This window comes from Capra hircus, chromosome 24 (assembly GCF_001704415.2).
Source record: "Capra hircus breed San Clemente chromosome 24, ASM170441v1, whole genome shotgun sequence".
Lineage (NCBI taxonomy): Eukaryota > Metazoa > Chordata > Mammalia > Artiodactyla > Bovidae > Capra > Capra hircus.
In genome coordinates this window covers 19,861,259-19,887,286 of record NC_030831.1, presented here as the reverse complement: position 1 = coordinate 19,887,286, position 26,028 = coordinate 19,861,259, and the positions used below count along the sequence as shown (strand labels likewise).

The following is a 26,028-nucleotide window of genomic DNA, read 5'->3' as shown; positions in this document are numbered from 1 at the left end:
AGTCACACAGCTGCCAGGGTTCAGACAGATGCTGTGATTAGCATTTTAATGCATTTCAGAGGACCTTGTCCAAACTACTCTGGAAATCAGAAGTCAAGAGTTTATCTTCAGCTGTCCCTGTAGAGAAACCTTCCCTTTTAATTCTAAAAGGAGCCAGAGGAGACGTGCATACTCGTGTGTTTGTGCGCCAACACGCGGGCGTGCGCCTGGGTGCCAGAGTGTGCACGCCTCCCTGTGTGTGTTTATGCATACACACACATCTTGTATGTGCATGGAGCTTCCTGCACACACACACACGCCAGGCGCCCCGGGGTACGTGTGTGGGCACCTTTGAATGCTGAGTGTGGGTGTGCGTCTGTGCATGCCCACGGACAGTTTGCACGTGAATGCTTATTCCTCACGTGCCTTTGCAAGTGTGATTTCATCCAGGAGCACTCACGTGGAAGCAGGGATAGCTGGACGCGGGAAGAAAACAGGTCAGGGCTGAGTGACTCTGGCTGTCAGGCCGTCTGGGCCTCAGGTCATGGGAAATGCATTTCAGAGGCGGCTACAGTGGCCTGGCTTCATCCCAAACCTGGGTTTCCAGACAACACAGGCCAGCCGTATTTTTGAGCAAAGTGGAATTTCTGGAGTTACAATTCTACTCCCTTTGGACAGTGTTGGTGTTGCAGCCCAGCCTCTGAGATAACTCTGAAGCCCCACACGGGGCAGTGGAGCAGCTCCTGGAGGGTCAGGCATGGGTGGGGTTGGGAAGTCAGGAGCCACTCCAGACACATCCTGTGGGGAGGGGGATCCCCCTCACCTTCAGGCTGGTTGGCACCAGTCAGTCAACTGGTTTCAATGGAAGGGTTTCCTTCTCGTTCGTCACCCTCCTCAACACTCTCCCCTGGGAGGTGTAGCTCTCAGTCCCAAACCCAGATTTCCAGGACTCCCTTCCCAGCCCAGGGACAAGGGAACAGCACTTTCCTCCACTGGCGAGAGGCGCCGATTCACCTAGCAAGACGGTGTCGGAGTCTTAGGCATCTGGGTCTGCAACACCAGTGGCCCCCTTCTCAGGGTCAACTACAGCTCCAAGCCTTTAACCCCTGCCACACCAGCTCCCCACATAGTGTCGTTAGGGCGGAGTATCGATTTGTAGTCTCACAGACCCCCAAGGTTGCTCTGGACTCCACAGAGTGGATACACAGTGACGGGGGTTGGGGGTGCTTCCATTAGAAGGCAGGCAGGGAAAAAACAGACAGTTCCTTGTGAATTTGTTTAATGTAAATACACCCTCTATTTATCTTTGGATGTTAATAAATTCATGCATTATTACAAAATCCCTCATACCAGCAGACCACGCTGTGTTAGATCAGCTCGCTTTAAGAGATTTCCTGTTGGCAGAATTCAAAGCCCACACCTGCAGCAGGCCCAGGCACCAGGATTTAACTAAACGCCACAGATAATTAGATCAGTTAACCTCGCAAATTAAAACAAGCACATCGCATTAGCTCAGTTTATCCTAAAAGAAAATATTAAGTTCCCCCAGATAAGTCCTTTAATAAGAATGGAGGGAGACAGCATGTATTGTCTTTCAGGACCTATGGGTGGGAGGCAGGGGGGCTCAAACAGTGGCCAGACAGCGGGATTGTCTGATGGGTGACTGATCAGGTTCTTGCCTAGTGATCTAACAGGGTTGGAAATGTCTGCAGACCACCCAGGTGGGGTGTGGGCTGAAAAGAACACAAAACTGCAGCAAAGCTCCACGGGGTCATCAGTGGGATCTAGTCTGCTCTGCAGGTTCATAATAGAATAATCCCCAGGGACACCCTGTGAATATAGAGAATGGGGTTCACTCCATCAGGGGAGGCTTTCTAGAGAGGCGGTGACCCACGTACTGAAAGTTCCTTCTGTGTGAGAGGCTCGACACTTAAGGAGTTGGTTGAAGTCTTTGTAAAGTTTGAACCCACCAAGTGAGAATGGAAGGGGTAATCTGGACTTGAGGAGAGGTCAGTCTTTGCAAAATCTATAGCATAAAACATTTTAAGCAACAAAGAAAGAGTGTAGACAATAGTACTGTCGGTTGGCATATGTGGTCTACCTAAGAGAACAACAGCATTTACAGCTCACTTCTTCCACGGTCACACCATGGCTGTGCTAATTACACACAGTTTGTATCTGTTCATTACAGCAGGCTTGGCAGGACATTAACTTGGAAGCACGATCGGATCGTCTACTCAGAAGTCATAAAACTGCACCGAGCAACCCTGTCATATGGATGCTAATGGGAATGGGTGTCCCCCTAGCGCTGGTGAATTGGGCCGGGTTGACCAGATGACCAGAGTCATCAATCGTGATGAAGGCTGTGTTGTAACATCCACGGACCTTCACAAGCCATCTACCCTCTTTGGGCTACTGTGTTTCCCATGGACAATGGTGGGGAGAAGATGGTGCTAAGGCATTGCCCCTTCTACTTCTCTGAGGGTCTCTGGCTCTCGGAAAGAAAACATAATGGTAGAGAAGCGTCTCATTCATGGATCAAACTCCTCTAGTCTGAGAGGAGGAATGAAGGTCTTCCAACGATGCCAGACAGACAGTTTGGGTGTCCAGGGCTCCCAGAGTTGGTTGGGCACTCAGATCATGGCAGGAGCGCTTGTAACATGTGGATTTGCAGGCGCACCCTGACCTTATGCCTCTGTGCATGTGTGTGCGTGTGCGGGTGTGTGTGTGTGTGTGTGTGTGTGTGTGAGAGAGAGAGAGAGAGAGAGAGAGGGAGAGATTGAACCTCTATTCCTTGCACTTGTAACAAACTTGAATGTCTCAGAAACTTCTATGTGCAGCCAGGTGGTTTGGGGACCTCTTCAGCACTCTCCTTAAGAAGGGACAAGCCCTTCAAATGGTTGTGTGGGGGGAAATCAAGTTCCCCTCACCAGCTTCAGGGTCCAGAAGAAGCCAATTTCCCCTCAACCCCCCTCCAGCAGGACTTCCCAACCCCAGAGAGTAGCCCCTGCCAACCCAGGCATGAGGTATGCCAGCTGCACCCACTGAGGCTCTCACTCTCCTCCTCTGGAAGCTTTGGCAGCTCCCAAGTACCTGAAGAGACTGAATTGCTCAGTGGGATGTTCAAGACCTTCCCTATGGGGGTCCCAAGCCTCCTCTAAGACCCCTCAACCTCATTCTGAGAGCTTCAGGAGTGCAGTTTCCCTGCCTCCCTCCTCCTCCATGTGTGCCATCACCTCACTGGAATGCTGTGCCCAGCCCCTCTCCATTCACCCAAATCCTGCCAGTCCGTCCCAGGTCAGTGGCCCTGGTGCTCAGGGCAGCAAGGCTCACAGAAGGCACTCTCTAGACAGCTCTGCAGAGCTCCCTGACTACTCAGAGCTCTACACTTCAGCCCAGGGTCTCACCGCATGGCATATACATCATTTCCCCTCTGCAGGAGGGGAAGTCCCAGGACAGAGGGGTCCTTGCCCTCTCCTTGTGCCCACCCGCCAAGCAGCACCAACCTAGGGCCAGGCTCCTGATGGGTGCTCAGGAAACACTTACCAATTGAATGAAAAAGCTTCTCTCAGGCTCTGAACAGTCCCAGCTGTCGGATGCCAGCTGTCAGAGCTGCTGGGAGAGGCCAAATGCATATTCATGTCAGATCCCTGGGTCGCCCTGCCTCGAAAGGCCTCCTGGACCATCCGAAACCAAGTGGATGCCGGGATCATGCAAACTCTCAGCACGGACTTCACTAACACCTCTCAGGGACTGAGGGGCAGGAAGGGGCAGGAACCTCCCTCTCCAAGCACAGCCAGGCCTCAGCCGGGACAGGACCAGGGGTCTGAGGGATGTTCCCACCACTCCCACACCTGGCTTCCTCTCACTGAGGTACGTTAGACCCCCATGTGGCCAGCCCTGTGTCAGCCATGGGGCTGTGTGCCCTGGGCCAGCTGTCTGCCAGGCCGGGGCAGGAGGGGTGGGGACGGACAGAGGGAGCCACCCTCCTGGGCAGGGTGGGGGTGCAGGGGATGGCCACAGCAATGGCAGCAACAGGGGGCAGCCCGTTACAGAGTTCCCATGTGCACACAGGGTGTCCATCGCTTTGCTGGCATCACTTCATGCAGCAGTCGCTGGGGAGAGGCACTGTCGGCAGCCCAGGGTCTAAAGGGGGAAACCGAAGCACAGAAGGGCGAAGTGGTTTGTGCAAGGTCACAGAGCTCAGAGTGGTGGAGCTGGGTTGGCTGAATTTGGGGCCTGAACCTTCCCAGAGATGTGGTGGGTCCCGAGTGTCCTCAGAGAAGGGAGAGATTGGGAGGGCTGGGTGGCCCTCCTCTTGGAAGGAGGCTGGCAGTGCGAGTCACAGGTGTAGCTAGGGTTGAGGACTGGGTTGGCACTAGTGCGCTGCGGGGCCATTTATGATGGAGACCCAACAGGAGCACAGAAAATCATGGTCTTGCCTCACCTCCCAGAAATGAGTCCTCCAGCGTGGGGTTGCCTGCGTTGTTCTCATCCTGAGTCTTCCCCACTTCGCCCCCTCCCCACCCTCCACCTCCAGGGACTGAGTCCCAGCTTGAATGCTTCTGTGGCAGGAGGCTCACTCCCTCCTGGGACAGCCTGCACCCTGGGGAGTAGCGAGGGCTGGGTGGGCCTTTCTGGTTCTGCAGGCTGAGCCCAGACAGAGGGCCTGAGAAGCCGGGGGCCACACAGGCCAGCCGGGGCGTCTCTCACCCCTTGCCTCCCTACTCTCAGTGCAGCCCAGTGGAAGTCAATCATGCGGGCACATCCTTCCTCTTCAGGCGAGCCTGGCACAGACCACACGCACCTCACTCCACACCCCCGACAATAGGCCAGAAGCACGGCTACTTCCGTTTCTGAAAAGTCAAGTTGTCACCCCGAAAACCAGCGGGGCTCTTTCAGAAGGTGTGCATCCCCCCAGGCCACAAAGCGAGCATGGGGACCTGACCGTGAGACCCCCGTGACACGGGCACAGCTAGGGGGTGGCACGGCGGCTTCTGACTCTCTAATATTTAAGCCACGTACAGGGGTGCAGAAGGATACCAGTCCAGGAGAGATGTAGAAGATAAAAATATGATAGCTAAGGGACTGAAATCTTCATCCCCCATGAAGGATTTCATGGACTTAGAAACCATGTCAGTAGTTGGATGGACATGCTGAGTCGGCAGTGCTGTGTTGAAGAAGCAGTTCTTAGGACACCCTCTTTCTGAACAACTCTTTCTGAGTCGGCCTCCTCACACCAGCGTCAGGTCAGGATCTGAGCTGAAGGCAAACACTGCAGGTGTGTGGGCTGGGTGCTGCTCTGCGCGCTGCCCAGCCTGCCCTTCTGTCACCCCGCCCATGTCCAGGAGGCTAATAGGGGGAACTCTCTTGGCTCCTACCCATTATCCATCCCCTCTCCCCCTCACGGACAAAAGCAGGTGTGATCATGGCAGATACATGCCTCTTTCTTTGCAAGATATCCCTTTTTTCAGCCTCCTTTGCAGCCAGGGTGGTCATGGACATGTGAGTTCCTGTCTAGTTGTGTTTGACTCTGCAACCCCATGGACTGTAGCCCGCCAGGCTCCTCTGTCCATGGGCTTCTCCAGGCAAGAATACTGGAGTGGGTTGCCATGCCCTTCTCCAGGGAGTCTTCTCAATCCAGGGATCTTATGTCTCCTGCTTCGGCAGGCAGATTCTTTACCACAAGCACACATAGTTCTGGCTAATGAGACCCACACAGAATTCTACTGGGAGGGGCCTTGGGAAATCTTTTGCATTCATGATAAAAGGGACAGACACAACGGCTTACTCTGCTGGACTGTGGGTATGATGCATGGAGCTGAGGCAGCCATTCTATAACCATGAGCAAAGAGACTGATGTTGACGTTACGCTGCCAAGCCAACATCAGATCCCGACTCCGTGCTAATGCAAAAATCCAAAGCTCCATTTGTTGAAGCCACTGTAACCAAACACATGTCTAACTAACAGGGCAGTCACTGAAACTGAGGTTCAGAGGAGTTAAGTGGCTCTCCAAGGGCACACAGTCAGGCGCCAGGCAGAACTGGGGCTGGAATTCAACTCTGTTCACCATGCAGAGTAAGGCTTCTCCAACCCAAAGGCAGGTTTGGTGTGTGGTGACAGCTGTGGGGCCACTGCCCTGCCTCACGTGGCCCCCCAGGGGGTCTAGCAATCACACCAGGATCTGCTCCTGTGGGAGGGAGCAGTCCGGTCCTGATTTTGGGGTGACAGAAACAGAAGACAGTGGCCCCATTCCAGCCCCTGGGATGCCCAGGTTTTCCGCAGGCTTGGCTCCACAGGATGCGATGGAATAGGAGTGGGCCCTGGAACCAGACCCCTCCCTGATGAGTGAGCCCCTGCCCCTCAGTCTCCTGGTTCATAGAACATTGCTGCCAATGCTTACATGAGAGTGAGCCCACGTGATGCTGTTTTGACAGATAAATGAGAGAATATCTGTGAAGCATCAGGCCTTCAGGGAGTCCTCAAGGAGTGGTGGTTGTCACCCTGTGGCATTTCGTCACTTCCTATTCGTGTTTCTGGGGTCACCATCTAAAAAAACCCACTTGCATTCAAATACTTTTCTGAAGTCTGCTTCTGGGAATATTTAAACGAAGTGTCTTTGAGAACCTAAAGTTAGGCCAGTGGTCCCCAGACTTTTTGTTCACATGATTCTCCTGGTGATCTTGTTAAAATGCCTCGGGGTGCAGGCTGAGTGACCTGGCTCAGCTGGCCCAGGTGGCGCTGAAGACTCTGCACATCTAATAGGCACCTGGTGATGCTGACGCTCTGGGCCCAGGTCCACCCTTAGCCAGGGCTTAGACCTCCGGCTCTGCTGACCTTGCTCAGACTAAAGGGAGACTGATGTGGGTTAGAGCAGCCTAGGAGAGCTTCCTAGACGAAGGTGGGGCTTGGAGCTAAGTCCAGAGGCCCTGGAAGACTGGGGTGGGTGGGCAGAGGAAGGCAGGGCCTTCCCAAGGAGGAGGGAGGCTGGGGATTGCTAATGCCCAAACCACGCCTGAGCAAGCAGGATATCCAGGACTCACTGCCTGGAGTTGACTGAGGCCTGCAGGCTGTGCGGGCTGGACATTCTGGAGGACAGCAATGCGAGAAAGGCCTACTGCCTTTCCCCTCACAGTCTCCCAGAACCCCCAGTTCTGGGAGGACAATTCAGACCTTCCTGGCTCCCCAGAGTCGGCCCTCCTGACTCCCTTTCCGATCTCCTCTCCCTGAAGCACACCTGGACTGGTCTCTCTGTCCACGGGGTCCTTCACGGTCATTCCACTCACAGTCCTTCCCTCTTCTGAGATGTAATGAAGCTTAGAATCCAAATCACACCGTTGACCATTCTGTACTTTTATTGTCCGGTAACTATCTCATGAATGAGTTAGGAGCCTCTGGATGTTACTGTGCCAGAGGACCCTGGTCAAACACACTCAGCATCACCGTTCTGTCCTTCATGGCGATCCCTGGATTTACAACACTCCACAGCATACTAAGGGCTGACACACAAGATTTTCACTATGGAACTAGGGAACAGGCCCAGGAAGGTCATGAGGCTCATCCCAAGTCATCCAGCAGCTTGCTGTCGTTCCCACAAGCTGCAAGCGCTCTGGAAGGTGGAGCAGAGCGTTCTGCTGGGCGCAGAGTGGACACCAGAGTCTCTCAAGTTGCCTTGTGTCCACCCAGCCGACGGAGCAGGAGCCCACCTGCATGGCGCCCCCTGGTGGTCCAATTGAGAACATACCACAAATGCCTTCGCTCAAAACACACACTAGGGCCACAGTGAACTGGGGCCCTGAACACCAGCCCTTTTCTCTTCATAACTATTTTCAGGAAGATCTGAAGAACAAACAACCACAATGTCTTCTTCCATCATCACCCAGCCTTGCCCATCTTTGACGGGACTTGGCAGCCCACCGTTCTGGCCAAGATGCAGGCCCATAAAGCAGACGCCTGGCTCTTTATACTTGCCCAGGCACGCACTCTCTAGAAGAAACCCTGCCAGTCCTAAAACACATCCATTCCCGCAGCAGGAGTTCACACAGATAACCTGCTTCTCTGCTCTGGTGAAAGGTCAGCAGACCCTCAAACAGCCTCACATGGTCTCACCTAGGCACTCCACTGAGACCCCCTCCCCCGACCCCTGCGGCTGACACACATGTGTGGGGAAACCCCTTCACTCTGGTCACTCCTGGCTGCCCAGACACACGCGTGCCAGCTGTCACTGGCCAGGCCAAAGAGCCTTCTACACAGTGTTTCCTCCAGGCGCCCGTGACCACAGAGAGAGAAACTCCTGTCTTATCAAGTGCAACCCCGCAGGCCGAGCTAAGCCGAAAACTTTCCAGGGGGCTGCGAGGCATGGGGTGATGTGGGTGGAAGAGGAGCCCTGAGAATGGGTCTGCTGGAATGCTTCTCGGTGTTGCCGAGGCCTGCGAGGTCCAGGGGTAGGCAGAGCAGCTGTGCCCTGCCCCTGCCCACCGCCCAGCTCTGAGTCAGCTCTGGGCAACAGAGCAGGCACAGAAAGCACTGGGGGGCGGGACTCCAAGCACTGAAAGGCAGAGGTAACACTGGTGAGTGTCAGTCGCTCAGTTGCGTCTGACTCTGCGACCCCACGGCCTGTAGCCTGCCAGGCTCCTCTGTCCATGGGATTCTCTAGGCAAGAACGCTGGAGTGGGTGGCCATGCCCTCCTTCAGGGGAACTTCCCAACCCAGGGATTGGACATTGGAGCAGCCTGGAAGCAAAGGGCTGTGCAGGAAGAGGAGGCTGAAAGAAGGTGAGGTGCTTGGCTGAGAGCTGTGTCAACCTGTGGCTGGTGAGGGAGCCTGTGCTCAGCCAGGCCCCTGGGTGACCGCAGCCCGAGGGGTTTCCAGGCAAGCCTCAGTCTTTATGTCACCATGACAACTGGGCCAGTCTAGGAAGCACGTCAGAGGGGGAGGAGCCTGGAACTGGGAGGCCACCATGGTGGGACGGGGCCGGCTTCTCCAGGACACTCTGGTTTGTCCTAAGGCCTCTTGCTGCTAAACTCCTGGGCACTTCCCATCACTACCATTTTTTGCCACCTAAAGCCATTTTCTGGATCATGAGCAGTCTTCACACATGCCTCCCAAACCTTCAGCTGTGTCTCACTCATTTGTCTGATGCCCCCTCCCTCCAAAGAAACGGGCACAAGCAGGTAACCTGTATATACTGCTGCTGATGACTGGGCTGATGGCCGTCATGGTCCAAACACTACCTGGACAAGTGCTGAAGAAAGCTGAGAAATTTCTGCCTGGTTTCCTTAGGAAGAAAGCTGAGCAGAGGCACAGGGGAGGCGTGGGGCCCAGGGGCAGGGAGGGACACGGAGGCGGAGGTTGCAGCCCTTCCCTGAAGCTGTCCTGGAGCTGGCCCTTGGGGGCGGGCAGTCTGGCTGCTCTGCCTCAGGGAGACACTGAGCTGACCCTCGCTTTATTACACTTGTCACAGATGGAATCGGGCTGTGGAGGCCAGGAGACACCTTCCTCCCCCTCGCCCTCCCCTCCCCTTCCTGTTGGCTTCAGCAAGGTGAATAATGCCAAGTCTATTAGTTTCAGAATTGTAGAAAATGTCAGAGGCTCCAGAGGCCCCTCTGGATCACTACCCTCTTCCACAGTCCAGAAGGTGGAGGCTCAGAGTGGCTTCAAGCTGAGCGTTTTGCCCCAAAGTACCTGGTTTGTTTGAGGCAGGTGGGCCCTGGCACCCAGGTTCCCTGACCCCGGCCCAGGCGCTGACCATCACCTCACGTGGCCTCTTGTTTATCCCTTCAACTTAGAGATGGTGGCTGTGGACACAAGGCTCACTGGGTCCTTCAGACAAATCTGTGAGAGTCTTGCTGAGGACAGGCCATGGCCAGGCCTGGGTTCTGTCGTGGGGGCCGTAGGGCGAGTGTGAGAGTCACTCACCTGAACACTGGGGACACCCCCACACCCAGGCAAGTGAAGAGAACGCACTCGGACGCAGAGCACAGCCCTGGTGGGAGGAGGGCTTCGCGACCTGGGAGGAGGGGAGGGGAGCCTCCCCACAGAAGCTGAGGGAGGTGGGATCCAGGACTCCGGTGTGAAGAGGACAGGCAAGCTGAGCGGGCTGCGGGTGCAGACGTAGCTCCAGATTTCAGGCATTTCTGCCTTCTCTCCTGGAAGCCCGTGCTCCCTCCTGCTGGGAGAGCCTGGGGAGGAGACCCTGTGCTCTCAGCTCTGCCCCAGCCTGCGGTGTGGTCTGCGGGCAGGGGAGAGGTGGCTTGGTTGGAGACGTGCCTGCCCGATCTGCTTCTGGTCAGGATGGGGACTCCTCCAAAGGTGGGGGGCTGGAGACCCCCCCAACACGGGTGGGTGAGGGAGGCCTGGATTCTGGCCCCAGCTCTGTCACGAGTGAACTGCAACTCATCTCACTCGGATCTCAGATTCCGTGTGGGTAAAATCATAAAACTGAGTGAGCTGTCGGTGCTGAACTGGACATCCTGCAGAGGGGAGTGTGCGGACGGCTGCTCAGAAACCGCCTCTCAGTCTGGAGGGCAGCCTTCGTGCTCTTCTGCCGCCCACTGTCCGCTCTGTGCTTACACCATGTGAGCTTGTGCCCCTTGACGAGCCCTCACACCTCTAACACTCTGAGGACCCTGGGGCTCGTCCCCCACGTGATTGAGAAGCAGAGAGTAAGAGAGACAGAAGCTCCCCCAGGGCCACACTGTGCCTTTTCCATCTGCCCTCAGTCCCAGCACAGGGCCCTCGGCACCACTGACATTCTGGGGTCAGATGCTTCTTTGTTGTGGGGCTCTCCTGTGCATTGTAAGATGTTTAGCAGCATCCTGACCTCTGCTTATCAGATACCTGCAGCATCTCCAGACAATGTCCGTAGGTCCTGTTGGGGGCAAATGTGCTCCCTGTTAAGACCCACTGCCCTAAAAGGACAGATGAAGAGTTTTCTGTAGAGAATATGAGGAAAGAGAAGATAAATCATTCATTTCCCCAAAAGAGAAAAAGAAAAGAGCATGAGGCCAGTGGGGAGAAGCAGAGGAAGGGGAGGTGGGATCCTCCCTACCCCACCCCACCCAGTGACTTAAACACTGTTGAAGACCTTTCTCTCTCTGCCATGGAAGGGCCACAGGGATGCCCTTTTCCAGTGTTATAGGTTGAATTGCATTCTCCCCTCCCCCCAAAAGGTGCCAAAGACCGAACCCCCGGTACCTGTGAATGTGACCTTATATGAAACAGGGTCTTTGCAGATGTAATCAAGCTGGGAGGAGGGCATCAGGTTGGGCCCCAACCCATACAACTGGTGTCTTTATCAGAAAGGGGAATTTGTACATAGAAACAGACACACACACCAGGAAGTTCACGTGATGAACACCATCTCCCAGCCCAGGAATGCCCGAGGCTACTGAAGTGAGGAAGGAGGCGCGGAACAGGTCCTCCTCCCAGCGCTCAGAAGGAACCAGCCCTGCCAACACCTTGATCTTGGTCTTCTAGCGCCAGAACTGTGAGACAATACCTCTCTGTCATTTTACGTCACCCGGCCTGTGGGACTTGGTTACAACAGCCCCCCAAACCAGGAGCAAGAAGGACCACTGGACCAGGGAGGCAGAGAGATGCAGGGACCTGGCTTGTGACCCCATCATCTAAATCAGAGACAAATGCTCCTGGGACCCAAACTCACCATATAGAAACAGCCTACAGGACAGACAAGTGGAAACACATCACATCTCTAAAATGAAACACTTTGCGGCAATCACCTGAAGTTGTAAAACTGCCCCGTGCATGCTACCTACATCCATCATAAATTCATCTTTAGTTTCTGTTATCATATCACTGTCTCTGGGGACCCCTGTCTTGTCATCATTTGCCCTTTATAATTTATTCATCTTGTTCTTGCCTGCATCCTTTCTACTTATCATTCATCTTTACAGTTACACATAAAATTAGACGGATCCTTTCCAGTGGGGCCGTCAGGAGGGAGACGGGCCTCACCAGGGAAGTCCCAGGTGAGCTGGTGGAGGTCCCATGAGAGCCCCCTCTGGGTGTCGAGGCAGAGGCGAGCGGGGAGAAGGAGTCAGAGGGATGGTGTGCAGGAGAGGCCAGTGAGAAGGATAAAGGGGAAAGGAGGGGAAGTGAGAGGGAAGAAGAGGAGGAAGGTGCCCAGAAGGGACAGAAAAGAGGAGGAAACAGGCACAAAGAGAAAGATGATGATGGGACTCAAGGAAACAAACACGGGAGGGAGGGGGAGCAAGGAGCACACCCCGAGTCAGCGGCTCCAGAAATCCAGTTGAGTCTTTCCCTCTTTTAATTTTCTGTTTTAACATCTCTCCTGGTAAGCTCAAAGAAGGTCACGTTGACTGTCCATGGAGATGACGGGTCCTGAGCAGCGGGGACCCTAATGGGGAGGTGTGATGGCAGCGATGGTGCTTGTCGACCAGGCTGAACTGGGGCCGGGGTGTGGGTGGGGGATGGCCACGAGGAGTGTGCGGGCTTGCTCTGTATTCTCAGGTTGCTGGAGTCAGGGCGCAAAAGCCAATCTTAAACTAGTGAATTGGAACTTTAATGTTTACCAAGCAGATACAGCTCCCACTCGCCCCCGCCCCCTCTTCTCCCTGTTCCAGGCTCCTGCTAACTGGACCACCTCTTCCCCTTGTCTGCTGCTAGTGGAGCAAAGAGCTGGTCACTGCTGCCCATGGAGCCTGGTTCCCTGATCAGAGGCTCTTCCCAGAGGGCCTGCAATCCCACCTTTGGAAACATATGGACTCTTCCTGGGAGACAATTCCCAGCGAAGTCCCAAAGGCAGGGGGAGCTGGAATTGAGCAGCAGGGGCCTATTTTAAGGAACAGAATTCTTCTGAGAGGCCTCCTGTGCCTACTCAGGCCCCAGGGAGCCTTCCAAGTGGACCTCTCCTGCCCAGCTCACAGCTCCTGGCCTGTCGTGGGCACCTTATCTTCTAGGCTGATTCTCAGACCACTGCTCTCATCTGACACCCCCATCTTCCTTCCAACTTTCTAGTCCCACCCTGCCCAGATCCTGAACACACTTTTGAGCAACTCCTGATAACTTCCCTGGTGGCTCAGATGGTAAAAAATCTGCCTGCAGCGTAGGAGACCTGAGTTTAAGCCGTGGCTTGGGAAGATCCCCTGGAGAAGGAAATGGCTACCCACTCCAGTATTCTGGCTTGGAGAATTCCATAGACAGAGGAGCCTGGTGGGCTATAGTCCATGGGGTTGCAAAGAATCAGACATGACTGAGGGACTAACACTGACCCTATAGGTTTCCAGGTCCCCTCTAAAGCAACTGGTGGCCCTAGAAAGGAGAGGTAGATATCCTGGGTTTTGGTAGCAGAGCTGGTGATGGTACTTTCTTGGCCATTTATTGACTGTGTGACCTTGGGCAAACTGCTTAATCTCTCCAGTCCGGGGTCTCCTCATGTATGGGGGATACTCATGACATCTTCCCCACAGGGTGTCTGTGAAGATAAAATGGGGGTAATGGAGGGAACCTGCTTGCATCATGCCTGTCAGATAGTAAATGCTTAATAAGTATTAACTGTTATCATTGAGCTATTTTCTACTCTACCCACTTTATGATAGCGTGCTGTCTTGTATCACTGATGTATGTGTGACTTCTGTCTCCAGCTTGATGGACAGCTCCAAGAGAGGTGGGAATGCAATTTTCTTATCTCCTGTCTGCCTGGATGCCTAGCACAGTGCTCGGCACACACACAGGAAATTCTTGTTGATAGTTTGAGAAGCCATGTTGATGGTTAGCCTATAAATGATGAACACACATTGGGGATGGAAGAAGGTGGGCTGAAGAGGGCAAGGGGTCAGGAGAGAGAGTGAAGCTGAGAGTGTGAGGGAGTGATGGAGAGTTTCAGAAAAGCAGAATCACTTCCTGGATGCTGGCAGAAGACCCTGCTCGAAGGGACCCTGATGAGGCTTTGTGGCTCAGTAATCTCATTTTACTGAAGGCATGCCAAATTAAGAAACAATAATCCATTTGTAACACTGGTCCAGGGCTGACTCCGTCAGCCACCCCAGAGGCCTTGGGTAGGCTGGTTCCCAGGGATACTGACCTCTGACTTGTACAAACAGCCACTGTGACATGGTTTCTGAGCTTCCACTGATCCTAACAGAAATGTCAGCTCCTCTTCCCAGTCCCCACATGAGGACACGTGGGAGGGGTGTCTCTAGCTCTGTCTCTGTGGTTTGGTTATTGTTTTCAGTGGTGGTGGTGTGCGTGTGTGTGCCCACAGATGACAACCAAGGCGGTGTTCCCTGCTGTCAACAGGATATCAGCCCTGCAACTTGCTGGGAAGCAGAATGGGCTGCCGGTCCCATCTCCTCCCCTCTGCCTCTTTCCAGTGAGAAAGTGGAGGACTGATTTTGATTGATTGATTTTAATGGATTCTGAAGTCTGGAAAAGCGCCTAAATTGCTGAGGTTACCAGTTTCCAGGTTCTTTTTTTTTTTTTTTTCAATTTTCTTCTCCTTCATCAGACAAGGAGTGCACTCACCAGGGCACCTCGGGTGGTGACCCCAGACAAGAAGAGGCCTCTCTCCGCTCCCTAACCAAGCAGCCAGTCAGCCTGCCTCAGCTGGTGGCAACACCCATTATATGGTCGGGTGGGAGCACTTTGCTTGGTCCTGTCCCAGCATTTGCCAGCGGCTTACTTTCTCTGATCTCAATAATGACACCAAGTCCTGCTTTCTGGAATCCAAATGACTCGGCTTTAAAATCTGGTCACTTTGTTTTTCATTAATCTCCATGTGAGTTTGTGCACGGACAATGTGCCCTGGGAAGTTTGAGCTGCAATCCTGTTTTTTCTTCCCATCCCTCCCGCTGTGGGCTGTGCCTGCCCTGAGAATTGTGATGGAGTCTTTGAGGCCTCACGTCTCCCAGTCTCCCCGTGAGGCCTCTGAAGAAAGGACAGCCTTCCATGCACCGCCAGGGGACTCTGAGCTATGTTTTAGTTCCATTGTTGGCCTCTCTCCTCACCCCTCCCACCTCCCAACATACATTCACTTTTTTTTCCTTTCTTCCAAACTTGCCCAACTTCTCTTTGTGGTTTCAGAAAAATGCCACTGGATCTCCCAGTATGAAGGATTAGCACAGATTATGGGGAACAGTGTTAATTATCGGTGGAAGGGGGGCAGGCGCGTTGCTCCAATGTGCTGCTGATTTCCCCTGGGCCTTTCTGTCTGGTAATAAGCCTTCTTTAATCTGGCAGGCCCCTTGGTGAAATCAGCACCACGGACAGTGGTATTGATTGCTTCTGAGAAACCATCACAGCTGCTCAACCAAATTACCTTTGATATGTGACCTTTAATGTAATTACTGCAACATCAAAGTATTTCTATAAATTATTAAAGAACTAATACACTCCATCATTTAGCTATTCTATTATATGTAAAATAAACAACCACAAGTTAATGTTAGATCCTGAACAATCCACACTTGCTACTGAAATTCTCCCAGTTCCCAGCCTCTCCCCCTTCAAAACCCCAAGCCTCCCCCTCCCAGCTTCTCTTTCTGTTTCCCCATCTAATTCCAGGCTTTTAGCCATCACGAAACTCCCCAGCAATCTCTCTCAAGCTGATGAAGGGCCTCCCATAACAATGTGGTATTTTCTATTCCATTTGGGTGGCTCTAAAATATCTATCACAATCTCCCCCAAAACAAAGTACCATAAACACTTTATTAATCAGCACAAGCCTTTCTCAGAAGCCTTTGATTATCTTACAATATGGCTTTATGCCTCACACATAACATGGGGCGATGTGGAGCATATTTCTGCCATCTTACAGAGGGCACCCAGAAAGTAATTACTATAATATATGTGCATGTAGCCGCGCCACTAAAAAACCAACTGGGGAACGACCACCGTGCCAGAGCGGGGCTCCACACAAAAACCTTAGCGGTGCACGATTTCCATATATTTGCATCCGCGGGTGTGTTATTAAGATGACTCAGCCCCGTGCTTTGCAATCACAAATAACAAACACAGTACAAAGGCTGTCTTAATGGAAGGAAGGCCCTCCCCACCCCTAAACGGGTAAAGAAGGCTCTCTGATGCAAAGGAAGCCAGCTCCCGACCCGGATTGGGCTTTCTCTCTGTCTACTGGTTAACCTTTCCCGCTGCGGGGCAGAAATGGAAACGTGTGTTTACATACGGTTTGCTTGGTAAGAATGTAAACATGCATGTGTAAATATTGGTGAGCATACATATAGAACACACGTGCGTCCCTGCAGTGTCCATTGTATTCGCTTAAACAAGGTACATCTTAAAATTCTTTATGCCCACAAACGCTCACATCTTTCCATTTATCTTTAGATACTCGGCGAGCCGTATATCTCCCCCCACTCCCGCCCCCGCCCCCATCTCTCTGAACCCACAGGAGAGACCGCGCAGACCCTTGACCCGGTCTACACTTCTTATTTTATGGTGATGAACTAGCCTCGATAATAGCCATGGCTGACATCACACCCAGTTAGGGGGGCCATAAATAATTCTCTTCTCCCCCGCACAGAAGCTATAAACCAGGGCTGAGGCGCGATAGTTTATCAAAGACGAGGGCTGGCTCCTTAAATAAACCGCGGTGATCTCACTCGCGGCGCCGCGCCCGGGCGGGTAGGCGCTCCCTCCCGCCCCGGCCCGGCCCCCACCCCAGGAACCGCGAGTGTCCGACGGAGATCGGCGGGTGTTCGCGCGGCTCCGCCACCGGCTGCCCCGCCGAGGGGGCCCGGCACCCTGCGTCTCCACCCCGGGCCGCCAGCGCCGGCAGCGCGCGGAGCCGAAACCCGATCGGCGGCGCCCGGGAGCGCCAGGGGAGAAGCCGCGCCCGGGCTTCGCGGCCGCGGCCAAGTTCGTCCCCCCGCCCGGGGTTCCGTCGGGCCTGGACGGCCGGGTGCGCGGGCCGCCAGGCGAGGTCCGGGCTCGGCGCCCACGCGCCCGTGTCGCAGCCCTGCGCCTCGCGGCCGCAGGGGGCCCGCAGGGCGGCGCGCCAGATCCGGGGCGAAGGCCTTCGCTCCCCGCGCCGGCCGCGCCGCCGCCCGGCCTCCCGAAGTCGCCCCCTGTCGGCGCGCCCGTCGCTCGCGCCTCGCCGGGCGCCACTTACCCCGGGCAGAGTCTTCTGCTCGTGCAGCGCGCTCTGGGCCTTCAGCGCTGACTCACGCTCGCAGTAGGTGAGGAAGGCGCAGCCTGGGGAGGGAAGCAAGCGCCGAGAAGGGTCAGTGGGGGCGCCCCCGGCCGCCCACGCGCCCGCCCGCCCGTCTCCAGCCCCTCCCCGCTCTCCGTCCCTCTCCCCACCTCTCTTCTCTCTCCCGTGCGCTCTACTCGAGCTTTCTTGCCTCCCCGTTTTCCCCTGTGTCTGCTTTTCGTCCCTCTCGTTCGCTGCTTTTCTCTTTCGCTCCTTGGGCGAAGTCTCCCCACTCAGCATTCCCCCCCTGCCACGCCCCCTGTCCCCGCGGGTCTCTTACGGACCCAGCGCCCCGGGGGGGCCTGCCTGCCTCCATCTGGGTGCTCTGCTATTTCAGCTCCAGCCGCATACCTCCCAGAAAGGGGCAGCTTCTACCCCGCACCCCCAGCACCTCTGGTCACTCTTGATCATGAACTCCTCCTGTTCTGGCCCCCTGAGGAGGGATGAGGCAGGGACCCTCCAGGCCTTTCAAATCAAGGCTCCATCTGTAAGGAGGACCCCAGGCCAGGCTGTTCATAACGAAGTGAATGGGGCTGTCCGTGTGTCTGCCACCCCAGTCGGTTGTTGCATCTGCAGGGCTATCTTCACACCCCTCCTGGAGGGCTTGGAGACCAGACCCCCCTGTCTCTAATTCCCTGGGGGACTGCAGCAGCGCCCTGCCCTGCCTCAGTCTCCCCTCATGTGAACAGAGGGGGTTGACTGAAGGGTCTGCAAAGTCCCGTTGAGTTTTCCCCTTGCATGATTCTGACAGCGCCTTACCAGGAAATCTAGATTTTACAGAGCACCATGCCTTACTCAAGGGGTGACTTTTTAATGCTGGTCCTTCAGGCCCAGCGACAAGACAAAGAGAATGCCTGTGGATGGGAAAGTCTTTGGGGAGTTCCCTCAAATTTCTCAGTGTCAAGGCTTCTTCCTGTGCCTGCAGACGTGGCTGAGGGTGTCTTAGGGCACCTAGGGTCTTAGGGAAGGTCAAAAAGTCAACTTCAGCCAACAGCAGACTTGAGTTTCACGGGGCGCAGAGGCCTCAAACTTTCCAAAGTCGCTCGCAGCCCCAGAGAAGGCACCCTGCAGACTGGCCACTGTCTCTGTTTCACTCTCTTCTTTCTTTCCCATACTTCACTCTCTTCCCCATGATCTGACCTCCCAACCATCTGAGTTCACCACTGTCCCCACCTTTCCTTTGCTCTCACAGTCTTCTCACACTCTCTGCATTTTCACATCTCCCAATCCCATCCATCTTTCAAGAGTCTGGTCAAGGTCCACCTCCTCCAGGCAGCCACCTTGACTGGTCTGGTCCAGTTTAAGTCAGCCTCCCTTCTTAACTGCCCACAGCTTAAGACGGTGGTCAGTCTCATGGCCATTTATCAATTATTTCCTGAGTGTCCCTGTGCCAATTTCTGTGGCATGTCCAGCAGCCCAGGCTCTCTTGTAGGAGGCTTGTAGAGCCTCAGGGCATAAAGTGTTCCCAGTGTCCTCTGCAGTTCCTGACTTCTCTATCATCCAGTAAAAACCTCACTTCCCAGGTGGTGCTAGTGGTAAAGAACCCGCCTGCCAATGCAGGAGATGCAAGAGACGTGGGTTCGAGCCCTGGGTTGGGAAGATCTTCTGGAGAAGGAAATGACAACCCACTCCAGTATTCTTGCCTGGGAAATCCCATGGACAGAGGAGCCTGGTGGGCTATAGTCCATGGGGTCGCAAAGAGTCGGACACAACTGGAGCGACTTCACACATGGGTATCCTCCTCTTCCATTTCAAAAACTGGTCCTGCCTCCCTTCCCTCCTAGCTTCAGAGAAGAGATGGAAGGAAGTGTGTGTGTGAGGGAGACACAGAGATGGGGAGAAGAAAGCGGGGAGACAGATCTCTGCACTCCCAGGGGCTCTCCGCCTTCCCATCCTCCTCCTCCTGTCTGTCTGGGGCTGGGAGGAGCTGTGAGTACCACGGAGCCTCTGTCCACTGCATCTCATCCCTCCCCAGCCAGACTCTGGTTCACCCCTCCTCCCCGCTCCCCGTTCCCGTCCCCGGTCGGCAGACGGTTATTGATGGAGACACATGGGGACTGAAATGAATAGCGGTCAGAGGCCCCCGTGACGTCGGCCCTCGTGCTGTTGCCTGTCTCTCCCGGGGCCTCTTTCCTCTTGTCCCCTCGCTGGCCTTGTCCTCCGCCCGTGCCTGCCTGCAGCCGGGAGGCGGCCGCTGTCTCGCTGCAAGCCGGCAAGCCAGCTCAGGACAAGGTCAGGGGCAGGTTTGGAGGAGGAGGAGGGACGCAGGAGAGGAAAGGGAGGAGGGGGAAGGAGAGGAAATGGCCACGTTGTGTGTGTGGCCCAGGGTGACAAGGAAAGGCTTCCAGAAAGAAAAAAGAAAAAAAAAAAAAAAAAGAATCTGTTGCTCTTGTCCAGCTTCCAGGAATTTTTGCACAGTTTTTTTTTTTTTTTTGTTGTTTTTGTTTTTTTTAGAGAGAGGGCTCACTGCTCTGTCGTGAAGCAGAATCTGTGAGGGACCCTCAGGGCCTGCGTGACCTCCCCTGTCGTCTCCACCTCCTGACTTCACCTTCTCCCCTTTCTCCTCTGCTTACTCGCCCGTCTTTCTCCTGCCTCTCCGCCCTGCCAGACGCACTGTGCCCCTGGACCTTTGCACCAGTGGTTCCTTCTGCCTAGAAGGAGCCCGTCTGCTGTCTGGATGGCCGTCTCCTTCCTTCCCCTCGGGTTTCGCTCACATGTGACCTCTTCAAGGATGTCTCTCCTGACAGCCTCACAGAACGCAGCACCCCTCACCCCCCAGGACACATACTTGCTCCTGACCCCTCGTCCTGTTGGCGCTTCTCTTTGGCAGCCCTCACCCCGAAATATTAATATTGTTTGTTTGCTCCTTGATTAGTGTCTCCCTGGCTCAGATGAGGTCAGAACCTAATTGATTGTTCTGATCCTGCTTGGTTCTCAGTTCCCAGAAAGGGGCCAGGAGCTCAGCGCACATCTGTTGAGAGCATTGAATCCTGAACACCTCGGCTACTTTGGGGGTGTTAGAGGGTGGGGGGACTTGGGAGTGGTGCCAGGAGCTGATCAAGGCCCTGAAGACCTAGAGCCAAAATGGACTTCCATAACGGGGGCGGTGGGGGGGTGGGCAGAGGTTGCATGTGAGAGCTGATGGGTGGCCTGGGCAGGAAGACTTTTGTTCCCAAGGCGTCCTTGAGCCCATCTGCTCAGGCCCTTGACAGCGTGGTTATCATCATGGTCCTGCTCTCATCCCCAGCACATCATCCCCTGACAAGGCTGATGTGCATAGACAGAAGCTGTGCCCAGCTAGGGCTCACTTACTGGTTCCTCTCTCTTGAGTCCCAGTTGTCTTCTCCCTAACTCCCTTCAGAGGCTGGTGGAGAGAACTACTAAACAACAAGCGAGCGTTAACAACCTCTGCAGAGCTCTCTGATCGCAGAGTGTGGTGTCAACACAGTCACTCTGGCAGATGGGAGCCGGGACTCAGAGAGGCAGAGTCCCTCCCGGCCCTCTGCACCTCCATGAGGACGGACCAGTCTTACAGGGGACCAACTGGTGCCCACCCACCCGGCCTGCTCAAACTATCTCTTCGGCCAGCCAGCTGCCACATCTGATAGTCTCCTCTTGGGAGAACCGTCTCACTACAGCTCTATAAAAAACTCAGAGATGGACATGCAGGTATTCATTGCTGGCTGCAGGTGCTTGAAGGGACCACGTCGGCTCCCTTGCTAGGGGCAGAACCTCAGGAGCGGCCGCTCAGTGGAGATGGGGCTTCAGGAGGGGAGTCCGCCTTTGCAGGATGCTGCAGAGTGCAGTGGGCCTGGGTAGGGGTCAGAGTGGGGGCCCATGGTGGCCGGGGGAGAGAGCGGTCCCAAGCCATCCCCCTGGACATTCGCTGAACTAACTGTGACTTCCTGTCCTCATCACCGCTTCTCCCAGGAAATTGAGGAGGGGACTCCAAGCTATGAGGGGAGTCACTAAATCTCCCAGACTTGCCTCCTGTAAGAATCCAAGGTATCCCCAGAGACACGCCCTGTGAGACCCCTTGGGAATGCTCAGTCTAGTTGGGAAATGGGGTTCTTTCAGGGAAACAGCCTCCTTCTGATCCAAGACTGGTGGGTGGAGGGGAGAGTGAGGCTTGTACCAGGCTCTGCACCTCAAGGCTGAGAAGGTCTGACGATGGAGAGTGCCCCACTGGGGATGGGGCTGGTGGCACAGACATCTCTCCTTGCCTTCAGGCCCAACACTTCCCTTCCCAAGCCTGACCCTGCCTGTATCCTTGTGCTCACAGCAGAGGGAACACGGATCCCCTGTGGTTGTTTGGAGAAACAATAAAATTGAAAACCATCTAAAGATTTCTCAGTGCCATAATGCTTTTATGTTTAAACTATGGAATACTCTACAACAGTCAATAAGACGAAATGGATCTAAACGTCCAGTGTGGAAAGGCGCGTTGTCAGATGGGAGAAGCAAGTTGCACAGTAGCGGACGCCACGTGTGTACACCAGAGACATCTCCACGACTCCCACAGGCTCCCAAATCTGTGCCTACACCATAGCACAAGGCCTGCGAGGACTCCCGCCAAGCTGAAAACAGGGACGAAGCGGGTAGCGGGGTGTCTCTCATGACTTCAACGTTTTTTGTTTTGTTTGACACATTTAGACCCAGAATGTATTCATAATGTCACTTATATAATTAACTTTATAGAAAATAAACTTTGCTAAAGAGGAAGATGGAGTGCAAAGGAGGTGGGTAGAAATGGGTGAGCCAGACAGGATGCAGGACCTGTTCTGAGGAGATGGACAAAGTTCTCTGGATGTTAGTCTCCTGGCAGGTTCTTCATGAGGGACATTATTTTGGTGGGTCCTGCGATGGCCCTGGGTCAAAGCCTCCTCTCAGCTCTGGGACTCAAAGCAGATCCTCTCCGCCCAGCAAGCTGTGTGTGGTATGCGTTTGGGTCCTGCGGCCCCCAAGTCCCAGAAGGTATCTGGGCTGGGGTGAGGATAGACTCCATGCTAGAACGTAGAGGCCTCCCTCCCCGCATACCTGTCCTGCTTTCCAGTTTATCTGAGACCCAACCTGATGTGTGGTGCTGATGGCGGGATCTGAGGTGAAAAGTTGCGGGAGTGACTCAGAACCTCTGGGTGAGGTCTGACCTCCTTACCCCTCAGCCCCCATCTTCTCCATCCCCCAGTTTGCGATGTGGTCCCAGCTCCAGCTCATCACCTGACTCTCCCATCCTTCAGGATCAGCACTTTCTAGCCGCCGCCTCCTGAACATGGGAGTGAGCGGAATAGAGCTGCAGCCTAGCAGGGCAGGAGCAGCCTTGGGAACTCATCAGGGTGGGCGTGGGGGCAGGCAAATGTCACACTTGCAGAAAAGTCACGCCCAGTGCTGCCATCCGCTGCTGATTGCCTGGCCCTGCACAAGGAGGACCCGACCGGCCCCCCTGAGACCTGCCTCTCCTCTGCTGCTCCGGGTTCTACCCCGTGTGCTGGACGTGGGTCCCCCCTCACATTTCCTCATGCGGCCTTCTGACCTTTTCCCTCTCACCGTCCTTATTTACTCGTCCTTCTGTCTAGCAGCCTCCTGTCCCCTATCTTTGAAGAGACTGTCAACTCCGTGATGGGCAGAGACAGCCTCTTCTACAGGGATGCTGAGCCTCTAGCCTGAAGAGAACTGAGAAGGGTGGGGGTACACGACTGAGGGTTTGGGGCTCTGCAGAGAGAGCAGGAAGCACTGAGGGCGGAGGAGGAGAAGGGTGTGGCCCCGGGGAGGAGTGGGCGTTGGCGGCTCAGGAGGGTGGCAGACGCTGGCGCCAGTGGGGCAGCCGGCGCTGACGGTGCAAGGGCGCAGCTGATTCCTGAGAAGCTGGGCGGGGTTGGGGCGGCGGGCTTTGGGCGAGGGGGGGGTCCTCTCCCACGTGAGGGAAAAACACAGCGCCGCAGATTTAATTGCACGGAGATGGCAGTCATTTACAAAGCCCCCGTGTGCGGGGATAAAAGGCCTTGTCATTGTGAAGTGAAGGAAGTACAATTTCCTGCCCAAATCCGAACAGGGCTGAAGCCTGCCTGGGGTGTAATCACTGCGGAAGGGCACACTCCCGAGGCGCACCTCCTCCCACCCCAGCCGGGCCTTGGCTTCCTACTAATTGAATTACAGAATTAGCCAGAGGAAGGTGGCCCTGGAATAGGAAGATCTGGACTTTAATAAAACATCAGATCCTCAGGTCCTGCACGTGGCTGGCCTGGAGGAAGCGAGGGGAAGCAGGCTGTGGGAGGGGCCAGGGACCAGGATCGGAGCCCGAAACTCACCCACCAACCAGGCAGACCCAAGGGTCAAGGAGGGGCTCCCTGTTGGGAGTGACTTTTCTCTGCCCGGAATCTCCACGCATCCACCTGCCGTGGTGCCTGAAACCCCACCCTCAGAGCATCCTTCCTTGGTGATTCTCCTCCAAGTGTTGTTCACAAAACAGACGTGCCCCGCACCCCCCCCCCCCTCCCGCAGCGAAATCGAGGCAGACTGTCTGGGGGTGGATAGAGCCAGAGGGAGAGGGAATGTCTTCCAGCTTCCCTGGAAAGAGGGTTACTGGCGTTCTGGGAGCAGGTCTGTCCCTCCATCCAGTCCCTGCGCCCCCTGCTCTGGGTGGGCAAGAACTGCCTCCCTCATACCTCCTGGGTCAGATGCCCCCTTCACGCGTGTGGGACAGCCACCTGCAGGGCCAGTCCTCACATACACACTCTGCCCCTGGGAATGTCCCCCAGCTCTGGTCCTGCCCCAGGTCTGCACCTTCTTCAAGACCCACCGCTTGTGTCCTGAGAGCCTACCTCCGCCTCCTGGCCCCACCTTCTGTGGATTCCTCTGCGGCTGCACCCTTGACCACTGCTCATGGCTTGCCCCAAGGGTGAGCCTCGTCTGCCCCTCTAATCTGTGGGCGCCTTGAGAGTCTGTGAGCTCCTGGTAACAGGCAGAGAAAGAAACCATGGGGCCGACCCTGCCACAGTCTCTGCCTCTATTTCCCAGTGCCCAGCTACGGGCTGGCCCCTTCTGCCATCTCCCCAGGACCTGGCCTGTCCATTCCAGTTTCCTCAAGTCATTCCATCTGGACCTTGCTCCCTCCCTCCCCCTTCCCCCGGGGAGTTCTGATGTTCTCTTCTCTCCATAAGAGAGGGATGATGACTGTCCACCCACATCATGACTCTCTTGCCTCTCCACCTCTATCAGGGGAAACCTGAGCCTTAGAACCCCACCCTTACCCCTGCTGCCTCCTCCATGCCGCCCTCCTTTGGAGCTCACTTGTCCTTCTAGGAGTGACTAAGCCTCCCCTCCTCCAGGAAGCCTTCCTTGACTACACCAACACCTCTTAAAGCCCTTAGCAGCGGCCCCTCTCATTTGGCAGTTAGGAGACACATCTTTGTCTCTCTCACATTTATGTGTGTCCGTCCATGGGGAAATAGCGTGCTCTAGGAGCTGCCGACTCCAGTGTCCCCTTCTCCCTGCAGTGACAGACATCACTGAATGACGTGGTTACTAAACCCCACTGCGGGTCTGGCTGGGTGAGACTGGGGAGATGGCTGACTGCAGGAGAAACTGTGTGGAACGGGTCTTAGATCGGACTCTCCCACAACCCGCTAGCTTGGACACCCCCGGAAATGGCAGGAGCCATCCATCTTCCTCCGAGGAGGCCTGGGGGGTTGGGACGATGGGGCGACCGGCAGGCGGGGGAGGTGGATGGTGCCCTCAGCCAGCGAGTCAGGGGTAGCCTGCTCCCTTCTGCAGGGCCCTCCAGCACTGAAACCCCACCCAAGGCCCACAGCCTGCTTTCGGGCTCAGCACTGCCCTCCTGCATCAACTCTCTTTTTACACTAGAAACTGCAGAGGAGTTGGAACTCAGATGAGTTCCGAGTTCAAGCGTTTCTCAGAGCTAAGCGGGTGGTGTGATGTGAGGGACTGGGCCTGGCTCCCCATGACTGTCTCAGCCCTTCTGCCCTCTGCGGCTGCAAGGTGCGTGTGAGCACAGGGCTGTGGGACCTCCCCCGACCTAGACTGGGGAGCCCCAGGGGATGGGACCAGCCCTCTCTCTCTTCTTGGGGGCACTGGGCCAGGCCCAGTGAGTTCAGACCCAAGGACCTAACTGGCTGTGGACCTTGGAGGATGAAGGCCCGGCGGGCAGGCCTTTGCCAAGTGCCTGTCCCTGTCAGTAACCCTTGTTTACGCTCTCAGCGCCGGGGAATTGCATGTCTGGTGTCTGCTGCAACATCTTTATGGCACTGTGAAAAAGGACAAGGAGAGGACATGACGTATTGATGGCCTCTCCCCTTTCTCAGCAAAGAGTTCTCAGTCTGTGGCTGGAGTTGATGGGCCCGCGAGGCTCAGGGGTTGGGGACTGGCCCAGGGAAGATGTCCGTCAGCCTTTCTAAGGCCCAGCCCTTGAGTCAAGTCCAACCTGCTTCATGAAATGTGCACTGGGTTTTGCTCCCACAGTCGAAGGACTGCCCCTGTGCCCCTGCTCTGGGCTGGCCATGCCCGGTGGGCCCAGGACGCACCAATGTCCCCTTTGGTCTTGCAGGGAGTTTTTAACTCTCTGCCCTGCTGTCACGCCTGTGAGCGCGTGCTTCTTACACCTCAGAGCAGTCTGGGGTTTTATCAGCGTCTGTGACCCCGCCAGTGATGGGACAGAGACCTGGCTTGAGGCTCAGATCCTGCCTTTCCCTCCTGAGCCCCTGGGCAGGGTGTCAGGAAGTGTGAGTGGGGACCCTGGGGGCCCTGATGCAAGATGTCCTCCCCTCCATGGCCGGGATTTGGGATAAGGGGCTCAGGGATAATGTCTTTCTCTTCCTCTGAGGACCCAGGGAGAGATGGCTGTGCT

General features: G+C 55.3%; 1 protein-coding gene across 22 annotated transcripts in view; it reads right to left on the bottom strand.

Moving 5' to 3' along the window:
* CELF4 (CUGBP, Elav-like family member 4) overlaps positions 1 to 26,028 on the bottom strand; it is a 315,363-nt gene that overhangs the window by 217,356 nt on the left and 71,979 nt on the right. For all 22 annotated transcript variants that reach the window (XM_018039731.1, XM_018039744.1, XM_018039749.1 and 19 more), the window contains exon 2: positions 17,088 to 17,170. In XM_018039731.1, the coding sequence (XP_017895220.1) occupies positions 17,088 to 17,170 (83 nt within the window). The remainder of the gene's footprint in view (positions 1 to 17,087; positions 17,171 to 26,028) is intronic.